At 35.8% G+C, this 22730-nt stretch overlaps 1 protein-coding gene across 2 annotated transcripts in view; it reads left to right on the top strand.

Moving 5' to 3' along the window:
• The window catches only part of HS2ST1 (heparan sulfate 2-O-sulfotransferase 1), a 150098-nt gene that overhangs the window by 97792 nt on the left and 29576 nt on the right, over positions 1 to 22730 (top strand). For both annotated transcript variants that reach the window (XM_016220640.2, XM_016220641.2), the window contains exon 2: positions 17147 to 17385. In XM_016220640.2, coding sequence (XP_016076126.1) covers positions 17147 to 17385 — 239 coding nt within the window. The remainder of the gene's footprint in view (positions 1 to 17146; positions 17386 to 22730) is intronic.

Raw genomic sequence — 22730 nt, forward strand, 5'->3', positions numbered from 1 at the left:
CAGTTACCAACTACATGAGTTGATAATTCTATACCCCAGCTATTGTGTATCTCAGACATCATATCATTTTATCTATATTTCTCATGGGGATTATTGACACATAACTGATAAACTAGAGTGGATGAAGTCCAAGAACCCTGTTGGGTGTTCAAAAGTAATTATAATGAAGAATCTTTGCTAGAAGGAAATACGAGTTTTCTGCTGGAGTTAAACTGTGTCACATAACTACATTACTAAGATGCTGTAGTATATGACATGCTCTCACAGCAGCTCCACAGTAAAACTCTGAAATTATCTTCTTTCTCTGATTCTTGAATGCAAATTTTTATTTGAAATGGTAAACGTTTTAGTTTACATAATGCCATTTCTGTTTTAAGTGAACTTATAATTCCTTATAATGAATCATAAAATTCAGTGCCACAGTGAGCAATTATGAGGTTAATAGTGACACAGAGTGAAAAAACATTGGTTTTACTGGTTTCTCGGGTGAGACACAGTAACTGAACTGATTATATTACCTATCTAATGAGTAATATTTCTCAAATGTACAGGGATTAATTTTCAAATATAAAGAAGTAGCTCTTAATTTTGATTATAGTTTAAAAATGAGTACATCACAAATGGAATTAGTGGTAAGAACGGCTTAATGAGATAACAATGAAGCAGGTAATAGTAAGTTGTTATTCCATGACAGATGAAAATACAAGGTCTTTAGATTACAGATAGCAGTATTATAGGAAAATGGCCAATATACAGTATGCAGTGGAAAGTCAATATTCTAGAACAGTTGGGTTTTTTTTTTCTGCTTTAATTTTTGTGATCTTTGGCCTCCAGGGTAACTTATGTATGGTTTTCCCAAATCCTTGTATTCATTGATATTTTAAATTATTCCCTAAAATTATCCTCAAGTTGTAAATGTGCTAATAAGTATAACCATTTAATGAACTACATTTTCAGAAATGCAAATATAGTGTTCGGGCTAGTAGAATGAGGCTTTAAGAAATCAAAATTTCATTTTGAAAGAACCTTGAAGATTTAGAAACCTTTTAAATTCTACCAGTTGAGAAACTATTACAGTTTTAACCAAGTATTTGTAGTAAGCTTTCCTTTTAAATGATTATTAAAAATTGGATCAAAGAGTTAAAGTGTCAGTAATCTTTACAAAATTAAAGAGATAAAAATACCCACTGTGGTAGGCTAAATAATGGTGCCGCAGCCCTAGCCGGTTTGCTCAGTGGTTAGAGCATTGGCCAGCAGACTGAAGGGTCTCAGTTTTGATTCCAGTCATGGGCACGTACCTCAGTTGCAGGCTCCATGCCTGGCTTGGTTGGGGCATGTGCCGGAGACAACCAATTGACTGTCTGTCTCACATCAATGTTTCTCTGTCTCTTGTCTGTCCCACTCCCTTCCACTCTCTCTAAATGGGAAAAATATCCTTGGGTGAGGTTTAACAAAATAATAATAATGATGATGGTGCTCCAGAACGAGTGAATATGTTATTTTACATGACAAAAGGGATTTTGCAGATGTGATTAAATGAAGGATGTTGAGATGAGATTATCCTGAATTATCTAGGTGGTCCCAGTGTAACACAAAGGGTCCTTGTTAGAGGGAGTCAGCAGTATCAGGGTCAGAAAAGATGTGATAACAGAATCAGTGGTCAGTCAGTGAGAGATTTGAAGATGCTATGATGCTGTCTTTTAAAGGTGGAGGTAGAGGCCATGTGACAGGAATGCAAATAGCCCTTAGAAGCTGGAAGAAGTTTCTAGGGAATGGACTTTACCCTAGAGCCTCCAGAAGTAAAGCAGCCTTGATTTTAGAACTACTCATGTCCAGAACTATAGATAAAATTTGTGTTCTTATGAGCTACTAAATTTGTGATAGTTTGTTATAACAGCAATAGGAGGCATATACTCAGTGAACAACTTTCAAGAGTGGCACTGACCTATTGGTATTATAAGTATTCTAACAATTTTTTTTAAAAATATGTCTTTCCTTGAAAAGCCTATTCTTCTTTAGAATTTGGACTTTTTATGTACTCAGGGAAAATAAATGAGCCCTATTCCAAATTAGTTTTTTCTCTTAAAGATATTACATAGATGAGTTCCATAGTTCAGTCGCCCAGAATATTTTGTGATGCTCCTACATGCCCATGAGGGTTACTGTCATGATAATTTTGCAAGTGGCTTCTTGACCTGGTTTTCCACTGGTGGTGTAGATCATGATATTTATCAATTTTTATGTATCTATTATGCATTCATCATTGACATATATACATATATAAATAAGTTCCTCAATAACCTTGCAGGTTTGATGTTATCCATATTTTACAGGTGAGGATCCTGAGTGTGACCCTGTGACTCATTTGTTTGAAATAAATTAATATTCGTTGTGTTACTATTTATCTCCCAGCAAGATTTCAACTTCAACTTCCAGTACTGTTGTTCAGGAAGTAAAAAAGGTTGTTCAGAAAAGTGAGTATCTTAGATTTATAGCACAGGTGATTTAATTGGGAAGATAAAAAACACACAGTATAGTTGAGATTTGAGGTGGGCTTTGAAGGACGAGTAGGTTTTGACAGCAGCTGGAGAGAGACTATTCCAAGTGGAGTGAATGCCGAGCAAAGGCTCAGAGATGTGAACACACGGACTAGGTTATGGTGAGGTAATAGTTTGGTTAGAAGATTTATTTAGGAAAAAGGGAAAGGTAACAGCAATGAAGTAAAAAGTGCATAGGTATTTTTGTTTTTGTCAAATTTTATTTTCAATTCAATTGATGAGATGATTTTAAAATTACCTTTATCAAACTATTTAATATCAAGATACGAATATTTAGATTGTAAGCTCTTTAAAGGCAGAACTGATTTGCTGAATGAGTGAGTAAATGAGTGAATGCTGACTTACAGTTTTCAAGGAAACCTTGGTAGTGTTCAATATATGTATTTTAAACAGGGAAGCATGTAATTTTTGAGAGATTTTCATTAGAATGGTTAAATGGGAAGGTTTTGATATTTAAGTGATAAACTCCAGTTACCTAGAAAATTTATTTGTACATGTCAGTTCATTTCTCAACAGCATTTATTAAATGAAGATTTATTCATTTTGGTAATTTAGTGTTTTTCCCCCTCTTCTGATATAATGAGTAATATAAATTAATTTGTTTCTTTGGTCGTGTAATTTACTGCATTCATGGATACTAACTTTTTAATATCTGCTGCAAACTTTTGCTCCTTTGTCATTTGAATATGCTCATTTTCTGGTTATAAAAGAGTTACCTGAATATCTACTGATTACATAACATTGTGAGATGTGAATATCTTGGTGCTAGTTCTCTTTTTGCACCAAAAAGTGAAACATCTCTTCCTGTGGTATAAGATAGGCACTGAAGGTTGCCAAGTTGGTTTATTAGTTGGATTACTGTTGTAAACACTCAACATATTTTGCGGTTGAAAAACACAAGTTAAAATGTTTTCTATTCATTTTGTTTATTCTGCATGTTTGTAATTATAATATAAAGTAAAAATCTCTGACTCAATAAATCTGTGCATAAATTTTCCTCAATAGTTTTCTTTTAAAAACAGTTAAAAAATTAAAAAAACATAGGAAAGCACAAAGAAGGAAATAAATCACTCCTATTCTGTCAGAATTATCAAATATTAAAATTTTGGCATATTTACTTTCAGACTTTTAGCCATAGCATGTATGGGGGGAAGAAGGGGGACATCTGTAATACTTTCAACAGTAAAGATAAATATAAAAAATTAGAAAATAAAAGCATCTGTGCTTACTAAATTAGCATGTGTGAAACCCAGCTGTCTTCGTGGTGGCCATTTGAAGTGCAGGTGAGAACGAGCCATGTTATTCTGTTCATTCTTTTTCACCCTTTCAGGACTAGATTTTGCTTGTGACTAGCGGACACATTTGTGTAAGGGGATACATATAATAAATCTTTCCATATAGAGTACTGTTTCATTAATTGTGCCTTCTAACTCAAAATATGCTACGAGGCAAAGAAGTGATATTAGAAAGGCAGGGTCTTCATAATATTTTAAGTTCTGTTTTGTGGGGAGAGGGGCTGATGGGAAGAAATAATGACCTAGATCTATCCTCAGAATTAATTCCATTTCCCATTGATGATTTTGGGTAGACAGTAAGCAATTTTGTAAATTTATGAACTGTTAAACTTTTAAGGTGAGCATTGTAAGGATTAGCCTATAAGATTATTTTATAGGTGGCTGTAAGTTAAGCCTTTAGATTGAACCAGTTTGAGAGACCAAATAAACCTGTTTAAAGTAACTTTTACTTTACGTAACTGATTTAATAACCAACAAAAAATGTATTCTAGATTTATGGTAAGCAATACAGTTACTGGATTTTTTTCTTCTTCTCCTATCTCGAGGAACCAACTGATGGAGATTTGGTGTGGACTAGGTTCCAATGTAGTCAGAAGTGAAAGTAAATAAGGACTTTGTTGTTACAGTCCTGTCCTGTATTCTGCATGGTTAATCTATGCCCTGCTATGAGTATGGTCATTGGAACCAAAATGACACCTTTCTCGTTGTAAAAATGATAGGTATGTTTTTATGTGCATTAATAATGATTTTAAAAATAGGACTTCACTAAATGCATCAAGTCTTTGTTCTGTTATTAGCTTTGGTATTTATCAACAAATGTGCATATGTAGCTACAAAAAGCATATATAGAAATATATATTTTGTATTTTAGCTGGGTGGCTGTGTTTGTGCCATAATACATTCTGTGAGGATAAATTTTCTTTGGGTTCCAAAAATAGTGTTTATTTTAGAAAATTTGGGAGATGACTGAAAGTGCCCTTGTATCCTGAATCTCAGAGCAATTAAGGTAAAAGGCGTTAAATTTTATGTAGAGCCATTGAAAGTTGGGCTTAGAACATAGTTTCGGTAAATAATCAACAGCCCAAAACACTCGCCAGGGAGAAGGGTTCTGTAATATTTAAGTCATAGCACACTATTCAGTCATATAATTTTGGAATGTGACATTACTTTTGTTATATGGAACTAGAAAATAAGAAAATAGAACCCACTAAGTAACCCACATTTTTAGACATTACATCTCTATTTGTTCTTAGCTTCCTAGTTGACACCATTACCATTTCTGTCATCATTATTATATTTATTCTATTGATTCCCCAGAATGCAAACATAGGAAAACAGCAGCTAGACACCAGGCATAAAATGTCAGGATATATTTCTGTCTTAACACATAAGTGAGGAATATTTTTGAAACTCCTTTTAAAAACTCCACATAGGTAATTGTTTTCATTGGGAGATAACTGGTTTTGTGAGTCCATCTTTTTCCTTTGAAGTGGGAAGTATTTTGATAATTTCCATAGGTTGTTTTTTTGAGTCAGCAGCAGTTTTCTGGTGGTTTTAGTTTCCTGAGAAGCTGCTATTATCGATTTGAATATATTGAGGTAATAAGTGAGAATAAAGGAGAGAAATAATAGGACAGATCTCTTTTTACAAAAAGAAAAGTAGCAATTATTTGTGGTGTCTTTATCAGGAATTCAATTTTTAGCTCTTCTCAATCCATATTATCTTTAATTCTTACTTTTCAGTTCCAGAAGAGAAATGAATGACTCTTTTTGTACCTCAGTATAACATCAATAGTATATATGTGGCTCCTGTAATTTTAAAACCCTGTGCCAGATGAAACTATTTGAAATAACAATGTTTCCAATAATGTGGGAGAACTAGCTTGTTTGTAAAGTTAAGGAGAAAAGGCAAGATACAGCAGTGTTCATATATTATGATTACTATTTAATAAAAGCATAGGAAAAAACCAGTAAGGAAATGTCCCCAGATATGTACTGTAGGTATATTTGGATGGTGAGCTATGTTATTTTTCCTCTTTTTTCTGGTTTTGTGAATCCATCTTTTTCTGGAGTATATTAGCTTTTACAGTAGAAAAAATGAATTCAAAAGACCCTAGGAACCCTTTTTATTCAGTGATATTAAGCCCCTCTTTTGTTGTCTGATGCTTGTAGAAATTGAACCTTAAATATTTTAAGTCAGAATATACATGTGTATTCATTCATGCATGTATCCAAAATATAAAAGAATGTTTTTTTCTTTGAATATGGATCTGCTTATAGGAGTTCTGTATTACTTTTGTTTTTAAAGCACACTGATAGTACTTATTCTGTATTTTCCACTTTGGCCTTCTTTAAAATGTAACCAAAAAAAATTTAACACCTTTAATAGTAATCTAGATCTTCAGATTTTTTCCTCAAGTCTTTTGCATTGTTTTGTCAATATCTGGTTCAAGACCAGTTTTTACAGGGTCTTCTCTGAGTATTCAATTTGATTTTCAACAGTCCTCTTGCTCTTTGCACTCATGTATCATTGGTGTATATATACAATTACAATATTAGATATAACTGGTGTAAAATAGGTGAACGTCATGAAACTAGCAACTTTGTTGTTTATTACTGTATATATTTATACAGTATGTATGCTTTTTTGTGGGGAGATGGGGTCTGGCTTCTTCAACTCAGCTTGAGAGTGGAAATTTTTTTCCTTACTTCCAATCTTAAGGTGAAAAGATCCAGTCTTTCAATAGTGATGTTAGCTGTAGATTTTTCAAAGATACTGTCTTACCAGTTTGGGGAAGTACTATTACTAGTTTGCTGAGATTTTTTATCATAAATGGGTGTGGATTGTGCCAAATGCTTTCTCTGCATGTATTAAGATGGTTGTCTTTTTTTTTAATTTTTTTTTTTTAAGCTAGTTAATATAGTGAATTGCATTGACTTTTGAATGTTAAACCAACCTTGCATTCCTAAAGTACCCCCAACTCCCAAGACTCTCAAATTTATGAGTCTGGGTGACCTAAAAACTGTATCAATAGGAGCCATTACAAAGCATACTAGAACAACACCGGAACTTGTCTAATACATTTTTGTTAACTCTGGTTCATGACCCTGTATCATTCGTCATTTCATCCATGACTAACATATTATGGAAGAGTGAGCTGTAGCATGATTTCTCATCTTTGGAGGCCATTTTATTTCTAATGGACTCCCAGTTTGTTTCTTAATTTTGGCCTCCCTCCCTCCCTCCCTCCCTCCCTCCCTGATAAACTGGAAATAATCAGTCTAAATAAAGTGGTTTGTAAGGATAATTAAAATTTAGGAACAAGGTCACTTTATAGGATCTCCTAAAGTTATTTAAAATTTTAAATCCTTGTTTATAATTTCAAAAATTTATATTCACCCTTTAAGAATAAGTGATCTGTACTCCCAGTGAAACTGGAGAAAGTGGGAAGGCAGGAGTCTGTATTTTAACAAATCCTGCAAGTCATTCTGATGCATGCTCAAGTTGCAGACCACTGCTCTAGAATAGGATGTATTTCAAGCTCTAGTGAAATAATGGCAAGTTTTCAGCATCGGTAATTCTAATTTTCAAGCAGCTGCTGCCCTGGGTTTTGGTTACTGATCTCCATACCCAGCTGGAGTTGAGTCCTGGTTACTCCTCACTCTTTGTACTTTGCTAGTCAGTGGAGCGCCAGGTGCAATTGTTGAAGCGTGAAAGTAATTCAGCTTTGTAGACAGCATTGGCATTTCGTTCTTGACTTTGAAAACGCTTTCCTCTCTTTGGTATGGTATTTATTTAAACAATCAAAGCACATCTCTTTCAATGGCAGTTCAGACTTCTGCTAAACACTGAGAAAATTTATGAATCTTCTTGCCAGTTTAATATCAAAATTAATATTTTAGCTGGATTACAAAGCTCACATATAATTAGTCCCTCATTGTGTTTTTCCTTCAGGGTTTCCATTTTAAGAAAAAAATTTTGTCTCTTCCCTGAATAATTTACTTTCCACCTTTTTCACATCTTCCACATTATCATATCTCTATTTTTACTCTAAGAAATCCTAGCAGAGGTTTATTTTATTAAATGCATTTTTTAGTAATAAGGCCCAAATATGTGTTTTGTGAATTACAAAACTCACCCAACCCTCAAAAAGCATTCCAACGGCATATTGGTAAAATGCGAAGCAAGGGTATACGTCTTACAAATGCTGTGTATGTTAAAGTGTACTAAATACGGATAGTTAAAAGTTGTCAGTGTGGTCAAAACTGCAAAATACTTAGTAGGGAAGCACATGATTTTGCAGTGATATTGCAGGATTGTTTTTGTTTGTATTGCACATGTGTTATAAGTAGGTAGTGTGGTAAACGAGGTCAAAGGCTGTTGGTCTTGAAAGTCTGCTTTGATGTTCTTTATTTTTAATTCTTTACTTTGTCTTCATGTTCTCATTCAGTTCTTTGACACCAGCGGCTGCCTTTGTGGTGTGACTCCCAATTTCTATCATTAGTTCAGAACTTTCTCCTGAAATATGTCTTCAGCACCCTACATATTAGTACCTGGGTGTTCCATGGGCACCTAAAACTATGTCCCAAAACTAATAATCGAGATTTCCCTTGCACTAACCCCTTGAATGTGTATGGAATCAAGAGTTATGTAATAGCCCAATTTATCGCTTGGTCTTGACCCCAGATGTTCACCCAGGACCTCATTCTCAATTGAAATGACATTGATATTTCTGGAAATCTTCCAGAGAAGTTTCGCATGTGTTTATAAAAAGAAAAAACAGAATCTCCTCTACCTCCAGGCATCTGCTCGGTCACATTTCTGTCCACTGGTCAGCCATCTCCAATCGAGTATCATTGTCTGCTGCTGCCCCAAGAGAAAATGTCAGAAAGTACTAGAATCCTCATATGCCCCCATCCATGTCATACTTTATCATTTGTGAATCTGCTTTGTGTGCCTGTGTGAGGAGATGGCTATTTATACACTAGCTATTTATTCCTGTCTTCTCATATTACGTACTGGGAAGCAACTGCCTGCCCAAAGACTAAATTTCTTAACAATCACCGCTACACCTAGGTATAGCCATATGATTAGAGTTTGACAAGATAGTTAAGAAATTATTGTGTTTTCTCCACTCTGCCTTCCTGTGTCTGCTAACTGGATGCAGAACTCTTTAAGGTCCTGGGGGAATGTCAAGGTCACAAGAAGGAAGGATCCTGATTTCCTTGAATCATTGTATAAAAGGCCACCTACCATCCAGGAACATGCACATTGGTACTTGAACAAGAACAAAACTTCTGTTGTAGTGAACAATTGAAATTTTATTTATTCTGGTGCTAATGTTTCCCTAGCTTAAATAGTGTCCCTGTGTATTACAGTAGATCCTTTATCATCTTTTTTTTTTTTTTTTTTAAATCATCTTGCATGCCCTTTCTCCAAAAACTCAAACACATGGTGTACGGCTGCCCATGAGGCTGGAAGGGAACAGGTGTCCTATTGTACTCTCCAGTCTAGATTTTTTTTGCTGTTGTGCTTTTTCTACCCTGTCTTCCAGACCTGTTATATAAGTTCAGAACATAAGCCCTTGTGAAAACAAATGCTTCAACAGACTACCTATGTATTTGATTTCTCAGTTTGAGCTTCATTGTAGATTTCCAAATATCCTGAATTCCTTTCTTCTCTTGCCCAGATTGTTCTTCCTCCTGTCCCTACTTCTCAAACTCAGTGAATGGCTCCTTCCTTTTCCTCAGTATAGAAGCCTAGAGACAACACCTTAACCTCTTCCAAGTCCCTCATCTCCTTTTTCATCTAAGCTGCTATTCCATTTGCTTATCTCCTGCCAATCCCCAAGCTCTGCCTTCAGGTCTTAATCCTCACTATGTCTTCAGGACATTAACATTCAACTCTAAGGGGTGTCCGTCAAATGATGCCTTGGGGAGTCTTGCACTGTGAAAGCGCTACATAGGCTGTTACTTAAAACTTCAAAAATGGCTCCACGTTGCTTATGGAAGATGGCCTCACGTGTTCCATGGACCTCAGGGGTTCTCAAGGCCCATTCAGAGGGATCACAGAATAGTTCACAACTATTTTTATAATAACTCTAAGGTGTTACTTCCCTTTTTCACTGGTTGACACTTGTACTTATGGTACAAAAGCAGTAGTGGTACCAAATTGTACCACTAACCATTATATTCTTTAAAACCTTGCACTCACAGTTACCCAGCTCTCCCCATAAAAACCCATTTTCATGTAAGAATGTCCTTTATAAAGCAGCCAAAATTATTAACTTATTTAAATCCTGACTATTTAGTACATGCCTTTTTAATAATATCCCTGACAACATGGAAAATGCGCCAAGTACCTCTGTGTACCCGAGTACAATGGTTGTCCTGAGGAAAAGCTCTTGTGTTGATTGTTTGAGTTCTAAGCTCAATAAGCCACTTTTTCCAGATAATACTGTTTTTACTTGAAAGAACAACCAACAAACTGTGTTTATTCAGACTTTGGTAGTTGGCAGAGAGTTTCTGAGAAATGAACAAAGTGAACTTGTCACTTCAAGGAAAAGAATTGACAGTATTTGTTGCCGATTATAAATTTGAGAGAAAATGTGTATCTGCCACCATGAGCATGACAGCTCCCCAATACTTTTCTGATGAGATTGGTGGTGATATAATGATGTGGGTTGTTTGTTGTTTTTTGAAATTGTATAATTTAAATTTGTTAACTTTTAGAGAATCTGCATAACTTCTTGACCCAGTATTTTCCAAATGCTAGTACAAGGTGGGTCAATAAAAAGTGTAGGAAAAGTTTATTAATATGGTTTTATATCACCATGCAACTAACCTTAAGAAGCTAGCACTTCTTGAATTTTAGTACAGTGTCAAAAAAGAATATCTCCAATTATTTAAATTTTTTTTTTTCCTTTTTAGCCAATTAATAAGACAAATTTCATTGCTTGATTTTATACTGTTGAACCTTCTTTGCATCCCTAGAATAAATCCTACTTGGTAATGGTATGTAGTTCTTTTTATATATTGCTGAATTATATTTGGTAATATTTTGTTAAGGAGTTTTATAATCTTTATTCATGAGGAATATTGGCCTATAGTTTCCCTTTATTGGTCATGTCTTTGGTTTTGTATCTTATGGATAATGTCCAGGGACCTTAGTTATACCTTGCAGGAGGACTAGCAGAGCACAGGCCTACTCTGTCTTCCTTGAGTGGAAGGTGCTTCAGCTCTTTTTTATTGTATGATCCATGTAAGTTTTAAGGGTAACACATGCAGCCTTTATGTGCTGCCTGGAAGCCACACAAGAAAGCATTGGCCAGTGTTCAGAGTCCAGCCTTCAGCCTTCCATATAGAAATTTATTTTGTCAGTTCCCGTGGTGTTTGAATTCAAGGAGACTTATTCAGGCTAAAACTGTTCATGAGAAAATGATGTATTCAATCAGACAACCAATTTATTTAATTCATATGATTAGAAAATGCTAAGGATCCACTTTACTTCAGGTATTTGGTGGCACCAAGCTCTTAGAGCCCAGCTTATCTAGCTCTGAAACAGGCATACTTGCCAGGGAGTCCTGACAAGTCAGGCTTTGTGCCAAGTCACCCTCACCCATAAACATTTCTCAGGTAGACACTGCCAGCTTTCTCTGTGATTTCTCTTTGCTTACAATTCTTATTAGGCCTTGTTGTCCTGGGAGCCATTTTTCTAAAAGTAGTTGCTGTGGGGTCACCTCCCCGCCACCCTGCATGGCTATGGTTGGGCTTTAAGAGGAAGTTCATAACCCAAAAATCATTATGAGCCATTAATGCGTATTTTTCCTCTGTTCCGTTATGCATTCGTACATGGTTTAAACCTCTTACGAACAACCCTATTTTATTATCTACCGAAGTCTTAAAATTGTTATGCCAATTTCTATGTTTTCCTATAATTATAGATATTAAAATTTGGTCATTTTTTCTTAATGTTCTTTGCCTTTACCTATTATCTACCTATCTATATACTTTTTACTTTAACATGCAGAAATTTAGGTATTTGAAGGCAGGGCGATGTATTGCTCTTTTCTTTCATTGTTTCTTTTACGCCCCGCGGTCCTAAGCTGTTACCTGCAATACAGAAATGCTGCACTTGTGGGCACTTGTGGGCACTTGTGGACTGTTTATTCTCTGCTCAGACCGTTGCAAAACTGATCGTTGGAGAGTGAGGAGGTTATATGGGTCCTTTAATGTATACAAGACACATAGCTTATTCCTCTCTGTAAATTATTTAATGTATGGAACATTTAACTAAGTGCTCAAAGATAAAAGGCATTACCCAAAACAATAATCTCAACGTTAAAAATGTTAGTCATTACAAGATACATTGTGGTTAAGAAAAAGATATTTTCTTTTCCTTTTTTTTTTTTTTTAAATATATCTTTATTGATTTCAGAGAGAGGAAAGGAGAGGGAGAGAGAGAGAGATCGAAACACCAATGATGAGAGAGTCATTGATCGAGCCCACAACCTGGGCATGTACCCTGATAGGGAATCGAACCCCAATCGCCTGGATCCCAGGTTGACGCTCAACTGCTGAGCCATGCCCGGCCAGGCAAGAAAAAGATATTTTCTTCAGTTCTCTTTTTTTTCAGTTTTCCTGTAGTCTGATACATACATACATACATACATATGTATGTATCTTGGTGACTTTAATGCTGTGTAGAATTTAGATTGGTCTCTTTAATGCAGTGTTTTATACTCAGCTTGGTCATTGTATTCTTTCAGTACATGAGGCCGTTAATGCACTGTCAGTGACACAGTAGGTATTTATTGCTATTTTAAAAGACATGAGTTTGTTGATCATCTGCCACAGGGCAAGTTGATTAAGTTGAGATATGTGCCACATTCAGTAGGAGCCCAGAAAAACTAGAATTCCCATGGAGTTCAGTGCTGATCTTCTGTGTTGGGCACATTAGTGCCAGTGTTGCCTGGCCTGCCTGCCTGTAATTTTATGGCTCTCAGACTGCACCCAGTGTTGTTTGTAGGCTATACATTTTGTGGTGGTTCTGAAATAGCTTGCATAGTAGAGTCTATATAATTCATTAATCAAACATGATAAAACGATACTACTACAAAATGCACCTTAAGTATTTTAAATATACTGCCTGCTTTCTCTAAGTGCACTACAAATGTGCTGTAATAAAGCTTCCCCACTGATTTAAGAGAGTCTCAGAAGAAGCTGTACTAACTAAATGCAGAGCATCTTTGGGAAAAAAATGGAACTATTAGATACTTAGTAAAGATATGTCCATATTACAAACAGTCTTAGTAGTTTTAAGTATTGTCACAGAAGAAAAGAGTAGTTTACCATTAACAGTAGTTACTGTTATTGTTCAACTAACTGAGAATTGATTTTATAAACCTATATCACTAGCCTTTTTTAGGCATTACACTGTGGTAATAATTATCTTGTTATTTTAAGCAGTATGAAAACACTTGAAAAATAGAAAATGCATATAAATGTTATTTAAATGAGGAAACTAGTGACTCCTGTATTTGTACCTTTTCATAATTTAAGAAATTTTTAAAAATCATGTGAACTACACAGTATGTGTAATTTGATACACATAATGAATCAAGAACAATGATTAATTTTGAAAACATATTAGTTTCATGGCCCAGCTAGAGTTTTTTAGCACCTTACAAAATAAAAATTTCACAGACTAAATAGTGTCTTCTTTTAAAAATACTTGTAATTAATTAATTTTCAAAGCATGTTAGTTTCATGGTCCAGCTAGAATTTTAGCACCTTACAAAATAAAAATTTCACAGACTAAATAATACCTTCTTTTAAAAGTATTTGTAATTAATTAATTTTCAAAGCAGCTATTGGGCATGTGAAATTTTTAAGTGGAAGGAGTAATTACAGAAACTTAATATTGCAGTTTTTCTTTAATCACTGTGTTTTCCATAGGTAAAATGAGTATTCATTTGGGAAATAACATAAAATCTGCCTTTCTGAATACTTGATTTCAGAAAAACTAGTGAAAGTAAATTTAGTATTGCTGATTGCAGGCGAATCTTAATTTTAAGGGCAATTTTATGCCTATCTGGGCTGTTGGAGAAGCCCTCACACCTCTGTCAGCCTTTGAATGGCAAACACGCAGTTTCATTTCTTTGAACAGGAAAAGGAGGGTGTGTGGACATAACAATACCATAATAGTTTTGGGTTATGTTTAAAATATTACAGATGTCCCTTTTCTCCCCCCTGCACCCCTCCCCCCAGACCTTCCCCACACTATTGTCTGTGCCCATGGGTTATGCGTATATGCATATAAGTTCTTAGGTTAATCTCTCCCCACACACCCACCCACCCCGCCTTCCCTCTGAGATTCATCAGTCTGTTCCATGCTTCTGTGTCTTTGGATCTATTTTGTTCATCAGTTTATTTTGTTCATTAGATTCCACATTGGAGTAAGATCATGTGATACTTGTCTTTCTCTGACTGGCTTATTTCGCTTAGCATAATACTCTCCAGGTCCCACCATGCTGTCTCAAAGGGTGAGGGATCCTTCGTGTTTACAGCTGCATAGATCTCCATGGTGTAAATGTCCAAGAAGATGCTTGGTGTGATTTCAATCTTCTTGAACTTGTAGAGACTTGTTTTGTGTCCTAACATGTGGTCTTATCTTTAAGAATATATCATGTGTACGTGAGAAGATTTAAAAAAAAAAATTATTTAATAGAATAATGTACATAGACTCTCATAAATACTTGCTCGATTTACTCTGAGACAACTTCCAAATCCCTTGTAGATGCTTATAGCATCATACACTACCTTGATTTATAGGTCCATTTGGAAAGCACTGTCTGAAAAATATTATGCTTTCTAAAATGTGGTATGTGCTTTTTAAAAGTCTGTCCTGTTGCTTTTTCTTTCTATTTCTTCTTAGCTTCTTTCTATGGATTGTCTTTTTCTACTTGCCCTTTGGGTGTTGGTATTTCCTAAGATTCTGTCCTATGGTCCCTTTCCATGCTACATATTCTAGATTATCTAGGCAATTTCATCCATTCCCATGGCTTTCCAGGATAAGTTTCTTCTACTTGTCATTTCAGACAAAGTGGGGAGTCCTCTTCCCCACTGGGTGCTGCTGGCTGTGGACTTCTTACAATATCCCAAGAAAAAGAATTTCCCAAGACTTGCACAGGAGAACGAGTGGTTTTTATTTGCATGGAATTAAATCCCTGTTTCTAAAGTCCCATTTCCCTAAGTCCAGTCATAAAAGAAGTGTAGCTGGTGTTTCATTAAAGCTAGAAGCAAAGCCAGTGTCCAGAGTTTCTATTCCATGTTAGAGACAGGTCCAGTACAGCATTAGGCCAGTTGTAGTCCATTAGTCCATTGTGGGGGTCGGGGGTCCGTATAGCCGTGGGCCACAGGGGAGAATGCCAGGAAGCCAAGTGTGACCCATGAGCCAAATGTGCCAAGAAGAACCAAAAGAGCGAACTTCTTTTTTCAGGGGATTATATATATAAAATTTGCACGTGCTTTCAGTGGCCACACCCATTCTGGCCAGTGACCTCTGTTCCCAGGTGTGACTGACAGCAAGCATCTTCCCTAGTCATCCCAACTTTACCAGGCATGCATCTGTCTTCCCTTTGTCCAGTCCCCTTCCCCCAGTGTTTTGCAGGGAACATGCCTAGAATGTCTGGCTTTCCTTTTACTCCTTTCCTATTATTAATAGTTAGCTAATTACAAAACATCTCTTGATTTCTCAGGCAGTCCAACAGTATGTTCCACATTAAGCTCATCTTTCTCCTCACATTTCCAACCAACTCTCCCAAGGGAAAAACAGGATACATATGTATGCATATATATAGAATATAAGTACTTTTTCTGTTTTGGAAAGCCCACTGCTAATAAGCAGCAGGCCGGAAACTTTAATTCAAGTCTTCCTAACGTGAATCCTCAGCTCAGAATATACTCTGTAAAATGATGACCTTATTTTCTGAACCAAAAAGTAAGATTTGTGGTTCGACAATATTTGAAGCCTGAACTTGTTACTGTAATTATAGCACATTGCTTTTTCATGTCACTTGTTAAATCATAGACATAGTAGGCAGACACAAATAACAATACATATAATGTAAAGTTGCAATTACAGTAAGTACAAGAAATGTAGTGTGAGTTACACTGTGCATACATACATGCGCATGTATAATTCGACCTAGTTAAGGAGAGCAGATAATGTTTTCCGTGCAAGTGATGATTAAATTCAATGTGAAGGTTGATGAGTTCCCCAGGCAGGATTGGGATAGTGAGAGAACGGAAGAGTGTTTAATTCACAAAGATCTGGTGATAGTAGGTATATACTATAGGTGAGCACTATTTCTGTGGAAAGAAATTTGCAATCCTGTTAGATTTCCCCCCCCCCTTCATTTCTTCCTTCCCTCTTTCTTGTTCTCTTACTCTAAAAAATATTTGAAGCTGAAATGTGTATTAAATTGGGAATAGTAGAAAGTAAAGTGTAACTGCTTTTCAAACTGCGTGGTACACAGGAATTTGAATTAGAGGAACCATAGGATTTAAAGAATAAATTAGCCAGGATTTATGTATATTGCAATACCAAAAAGAAACAGGTTTTGTGATGGGGCTGTTTCTACTTTTGTTACCTAAAAACAACACCAGCACTTATCATCATTGCCCTGATACATTTTGATAAACCAGGGAATAACTAAATCCTAAGTAATAAATTTCAAAATCTTACATTTTAAGTGATGTATTTTCTAAGTGCATTTTTTACTATGAAATTTAGTATTCCATATAATCTGTCTTTGAGTATTTGAGAATTAGTTCAGGCTGTGAAAATTCTATTAGACCGTCAAGTGACTTTTGAACTACACTGAAGAGCTCTCTGGTCTGTGGTATTCTTTTGTTCTGCATATGTATTATCCTTCAAAGGTAGTTCTGAAGTTTGGTCCTCATAACATTACTTCAGCTCCTCTTACCTAATTTTTTTTTTTTTTAATATATCTTTATTGATTTCAGAGAGAGGAAGGGAGAGGGAGGGAGATAGAAACATTGGTGATGAGTCATCATTGATCGGCTGCCTCCTGCACGCCCCCACTGGGGATCGAGCCCGCTACCCAGGCATGTGCCCTGACCAAGAATCGAACCGTGAGCTCCTGGATCCTAGGTCGATGCTCAACCACTGAGCCACGCCGGCTGGGTGGTGTCGGACATTATTTTCAGTGTTTTATAACTTCCATATAGTTTCTTTGAAAACTGAGTTCATGTCTGTTTTTCTTTGCAGAAAGGGCTATTGCAAGACATGAAGTCCGAGAAATTGAGCAGCGCCATACAATGGATGGCCCTCGGCAAGACGCAACTTTAGATGAGGAAGAGGACATGGTGGTCATTTACAACAGAGTTCCCAAAACAGCAAGCACCTCTTTTACCAATATCGCCTATGACCTGTGCGCAAAGAATAGATACCACGTTCTCCACATTAACACTACCAAAAATAACCCAGTGATGTCACTACAAGATCAGGTACACACCTCCTAAGGAATGCGTGTTTTCTGACGGGTCCTCACTCAAATTTTGTATCTCAAGGGGACACAGCATTTTTAGGGATATGTGTGCTTATCCCAATGAACTGTCAGTCTGTTAGGGGAAGGGATCAACCACATTCTTTTGAAATTTTACATTCTTCACAGTAGTTGGTACATTTCCTTGCATATAATATGTATTCAAATATATGTGAAATAAATGAATTAATAGCTTGAGTTTTTTAAGAGAAAATTGATGCTCTTCAGTATGGTATACTTTTAAAAATATATAATATTATTAGCAAGATACTATGTAATAAAAACCATTATATTTTCTCAACTTATGATAGAAAAATCTTTGTTTGATGAATACCTGTATTCTGTATGGCTCAATTTTGCGAATTTCATCCTATCTTTACTAGTAATTTATGTAAACGTTAGCTATAAACTTCTGGAAAACAGGGATTGTAGCTTATATTTTAACATAATCTTGCCTTTTAAGTTGTCAAGAAACTTTAGATGAACAGGTGGATAATTTTATGGAATAGTTTTAAAAGTAGAGGAAATTATCTCCTGAAATGAAATACATTCACCTCTTTATCAGTAGTAGCACACATTTTCTCCACACCTAGAGTTCTAACTATAATTATAAGCACATACAGTTCTTTCTACAAGTATGGAAGAGAATGGGTATTTGGCCTCATGAGAAGAAAAGATAATATTTGAAATACTGTCTAGGATTAAACACCATATTGAGATAGCCTTATTAGAAAGGTATTTGTGATACTCATATAATTAGAATGCATCTACTTGAAAACAGCTGAACTCGTTTTAGTAGTTGCAGAATTGACTCTGTTATCCTGTTATTTAGCATATCTATAACCTTTACTCTGAAGCAAGAGAATAACATTGATACACATAAAGTTCGCTTTCTTGCTAGAGAGCTGTTTGTAAAGGCCAATGGTATATGGCATATCATCTGCCCATGTAATTCTTGGCTCTCTACAGCATCCTCAATTACTCTTTTTCATAGAACCAAAAATCTACATCTGTCAGCCAAACCAAATAACTCATCTATAAATGAGAAGGAACATCAACTTATTTAGCTAAGTGGGTCGTAAAAGCTATTCATTATGTAATATTGTATATCTAAAGGGAAGTATCCTCAATAATCAGTTTTTATACAGTGTGTGTACATTTTAAATCTATTTGCATGATTGCTTTTCAGAATATATCTTGGCTTAAGAGGAACACTTCTTAATGCCCATATAATTTTAGCTTTCTTTAGTAGTATTTTTTAAAAATATACAGCTTGCTTGTTCAATTTTTAGAGTTGTTTTGTGTCCAGTATTACAGAATCCCCTGGCAGCTACATGATGTCTGACAGTGACATTGACCATTTTTTCAGCAAATATAAATCTACAGAAGCTTGCCACATATGACATTTATTGACATCATGTAGTGGTACATTTTCCCAGTTGCATTTGGATGAGATAAGACTTCTGCTTTTCTTTCAATAGATAGAAAAAATTCCCAGCAGAAGAGAAGCATAAACGCTATCTTAAAAGCAATTCGATTACATAATGAACAACACTTAAAATATATTTGTGTGGGGAGTGTAGAGAAATAGTCATTAGCTGACATACTTCAAAATGGCAGCTGGTAGGTGAGAACCTGCTCTCAATCAGGAGTGGCTTATACACCAGATGTTCCCTAATACACCATATCTAAATCACTTACTGGTCTCTTGCTCTATATAGAAGCAGTTGTCCAAACAAGTTATAGTTACTGCTTCCCTCCCCTGTGCATGACATATTAGATAGCATTTTTTTTCACATTCAATCTAGTAAAATTTATTTAAATGTTAACTTCTAAATTATACTACATGCCTTGGAAATATTTTTTTTAATATTCCCTGAACCCTATTTTGCATAACATAGGGTTGATTTTAATGCCGTATTTTTGTTCTTGTGTAGTGTCCTCAACTGCTTTATTATTATTTATTTATTTATTTATTTTTAAATATATCTTTATTGATTTCAGAGAGAGGAAAGGAGAGGGAGAGAGAGAGATAGAAACATCAATGATGAGAGAGTCATTGATCAATCCCACAATCCGGGCATGTGCCCTGACCGGGAATTGAACCCCGATCGCCTGGATCCTAGCTCGACGCTCAACCGTTGAGCCACGCCTGGCCGGGCAACTGCTTTATTATTTAGATAGGAATTGAATGACCGATTTTGCTCTTCTTTCTTCTCTGAGAAATAGTTTCTAATCAATATCTGACTGAAGTAAGACTTAAAAGATTAGATTTTTATTATATCTGCCATTGTCTCAATCTTTCATTTAAAACCCAGTTTACTCATAAAAATGTTTTGGGATATAATAGGTGACCACTCTCTTTATCCTTTCACCTTCCAACCTCAGCAGTTCAGTCTGCTTAATATCCTCATTTAGCCTTAGCTCTTTCCTGGATGTATTTTGGGCATACTACTAGGTATTATGCTAAACTGCTTTACATGTGTAATTATTTCTCTCAAAAATTTTAGAGGCAAAGCCCAAATATTTTTAGTCGAGTATAAAACTATTCATTGTGTAATAGTTACACATATTCTGCTATTTTTTTTTAATATATATATTTAAATATATTTTTATTGATTTCAGAGAGAGAGGACAAGAGAGAGGGAAAGAGAGATAGATACATCAATGATGAGAGAGTCATTGATTGGCTGCCTCCTACACCCCCCCTGCTGGGTATCAAGCCTGAAACCCGGACTTGTGCCTTAACCTGGAATCAAACCGAGATCTCCTGGATCATAGGTCAATGCTTAACCGCTGAGCCATGCCAGCTGGGCAATATTCTGGTATTTTAAAAACAGTTGTTAACTATGCTTTTAAGTTTTCATTTATTGAGTATTTAATATATACAGAGATTGTTCTAAGGCTTTGGGGAAATACCAAAGAGATAAAAAGCAAGACTACATCTTTCAGGGAGCTTATTTATAATTTACTTGAGAATGTAAAACAAAGACACAGGAGCTATGAGGACTGTTCAAAGAAAACATCAATATATGGTGTTGTCACCAAAATGTTTAACCAAAAATATTTCTCACCCAAATCTTTAACGTGGACCTTTTCTTGAGGAAACAGGCAGATCTGTGTTGTAGGACATTCCCTAGGACATCTGTTCTGAACTCTAGTTTTAAAGTGTCAGTGTCATGACAACCAAAAAAGTCAGGGTCGCCCTGCCTGGTGTGGCTAAGTGGTTAGAGCATTGGCCTGAGGATTGAAGGGTCATGGATTCGATTCTTGGTCACGGGCATGTACCTTGGTTGCAGGTTCAGGGCCCAGCCCTGGTTGGGGCATGTGCAGGAGGCAACTAGTCAATGTATCTTTCTCACATTGATGCTTCTGTCTCTCCCTCCCTCCCTTCCACTCTCTAAAAATCAATGGAAAAAATATCCTGGGGTAAGGATTAACAACAACAACAACAAAAAAGTCAGGGTCAGGGGTTGGATAGTATTCTCCAGACTCAAGGAGACTAAAGGGACATACAAACCAAAATAATGTGTGATCTGTGATTGGATCCTTGAGCAAAGGTGACTGCTACTTGCTTTCAAATGGTTCAGGAAAAATTGTGTGTGTGTATATCTAGATTATATCTGTATATCTAGATATATATAGATTCTTTTAACTTTTCTGTAGATAAGGAATTTTTAAAAATTAAGAAGTTGAGATAAAATAAGAGAGAAAGTTAAAAAAAAGAGATTAAGAGATAAACATTTGAGAACATAAGGTGTGAGAATGCTGAGTAATAGGAATCAGGCAGATTTAGTCATGAGGGGTATGGTTGTGAGATGGACTTCATTCAGTCAATTAACAGGAATTCCCAGGAGACAGGTACTCAATCAGCTGCTCTAATTGGAAAATGAAGTTTATTCTGCTATGAAAATACCTCTACATTAGAGTGCATTGTGTCTTTAAAGTAACTGTGTCAGATAGGAAGTGGCACTGTCTTTTATGATATTTCCTAATTCTTTTCTGCTCTCATATATTTAGATCTGTGGTTGTATTTTACCCCTTTCTGTTAAGACATTGAAAATATGTAGAATTTGCATTCTGTGTAGGACAGCATAGTAATTTTTTATTCTTTTTTAGTTCACTGTTAAGCCAACTTCTGGTCATTTGCATTGGATCCCATGGTTTAATATTAGTTGTACATACTGCTTTTTCAGCACAACACTTCAGATGAGTGCTTCTCAACCTATAATGTGCATCTCATCACTAGTTAAAACGCAGATTCTGATTCAGAAGGACTAATTTGCAGCCTGATACTCTGAATTTCTAAAAAGCTTCTGTTGGGTTGAAACCTCCTTAGAAGGTAATCTGAAACTGGCCTCCTTACATGGAGGGCAGGGAGAGACAGGAGGCCTTCACTGGATTTAGTCATGTACAGTCCAGATAGACTGATTACCAAATTTCCATCTCAAGCCTGTGTCCTTGGGCAGCGGAGCACAGGTTTGAAATACAGGGGAGGGAGTGGGAGCTTCCAGTTGCCCCATCCAGCTTGTGGGTCAAACCAGCAGTCAGGTCTTCTTGATGGCCTTCCCCAACAACTTCCACTTGATGTGAAAACAGATGCTTCTGGGCCTTGAACCACAGTTGGAATAGTGAAGATCTAAAACATGATTCTCAGTGGGGTTATGGGAACATGTGTATTATAACCTCCTCAGGATGGTGAAGTACTTATATTTAAATTCATATCTCTACCTCCCCAACAAAATCCAAATTCCTTACCTAGACCAACAAGTTCCTTTTAGTCAAGTCCTTGTCCTAGGCTCTGACCTCTTATTTACCGCCACTGGCTTTTTGGTTCATTGAATGCACCAAATGGACCTTTTCCATTTAAAGGCCTCTGCTCTTACTGTTTCTTCTTAGAATGCACTTCTGACTTCCCACGATTTTCTTCATGTTATCCTTTTAAGGTTTCAGCACAAATGGCATCCTCTTAGAAAAACCTCACTTTGTCATCATACATATATCTATACTACGTTTTCTATCTATCTATCTATCTATCTATCTATCTATCTATCTATCTATCTATCTATCTATCTATCATCTATCTATCTATCTATCTATCTATATCTATACTACATTTTATATATATATATATATATATATATATATATATATATATATATATATAAATATAAATAAAATTCCTCTTCCAAGTTACTGTCTTGATTCTTTCTGTACCTTTCCTATTACTGATTTGTGTATTGTCTGTCTTTTCCTCTGTTATGATGTAAGGTCTTTAAGGGCAGGAACTTGTCTGTCTTGTTCAGC

This window comes from Miniopterus natalensis, chromosome 9 (genome assembly GCF_054644295.1).
Source record: "Miniopterus natalensis isolate mMinNat1 chromosome 9, mMinNat1.hap1, whole genome shotgun sequence".
Taxonomy (NCBI): domain Eukaryota; kingdom Metazoa; phylum Chordata; class Mammalia; order Chiroptera; family Miniopteridae; genus Miniopterus; species Miniopterus natalensis.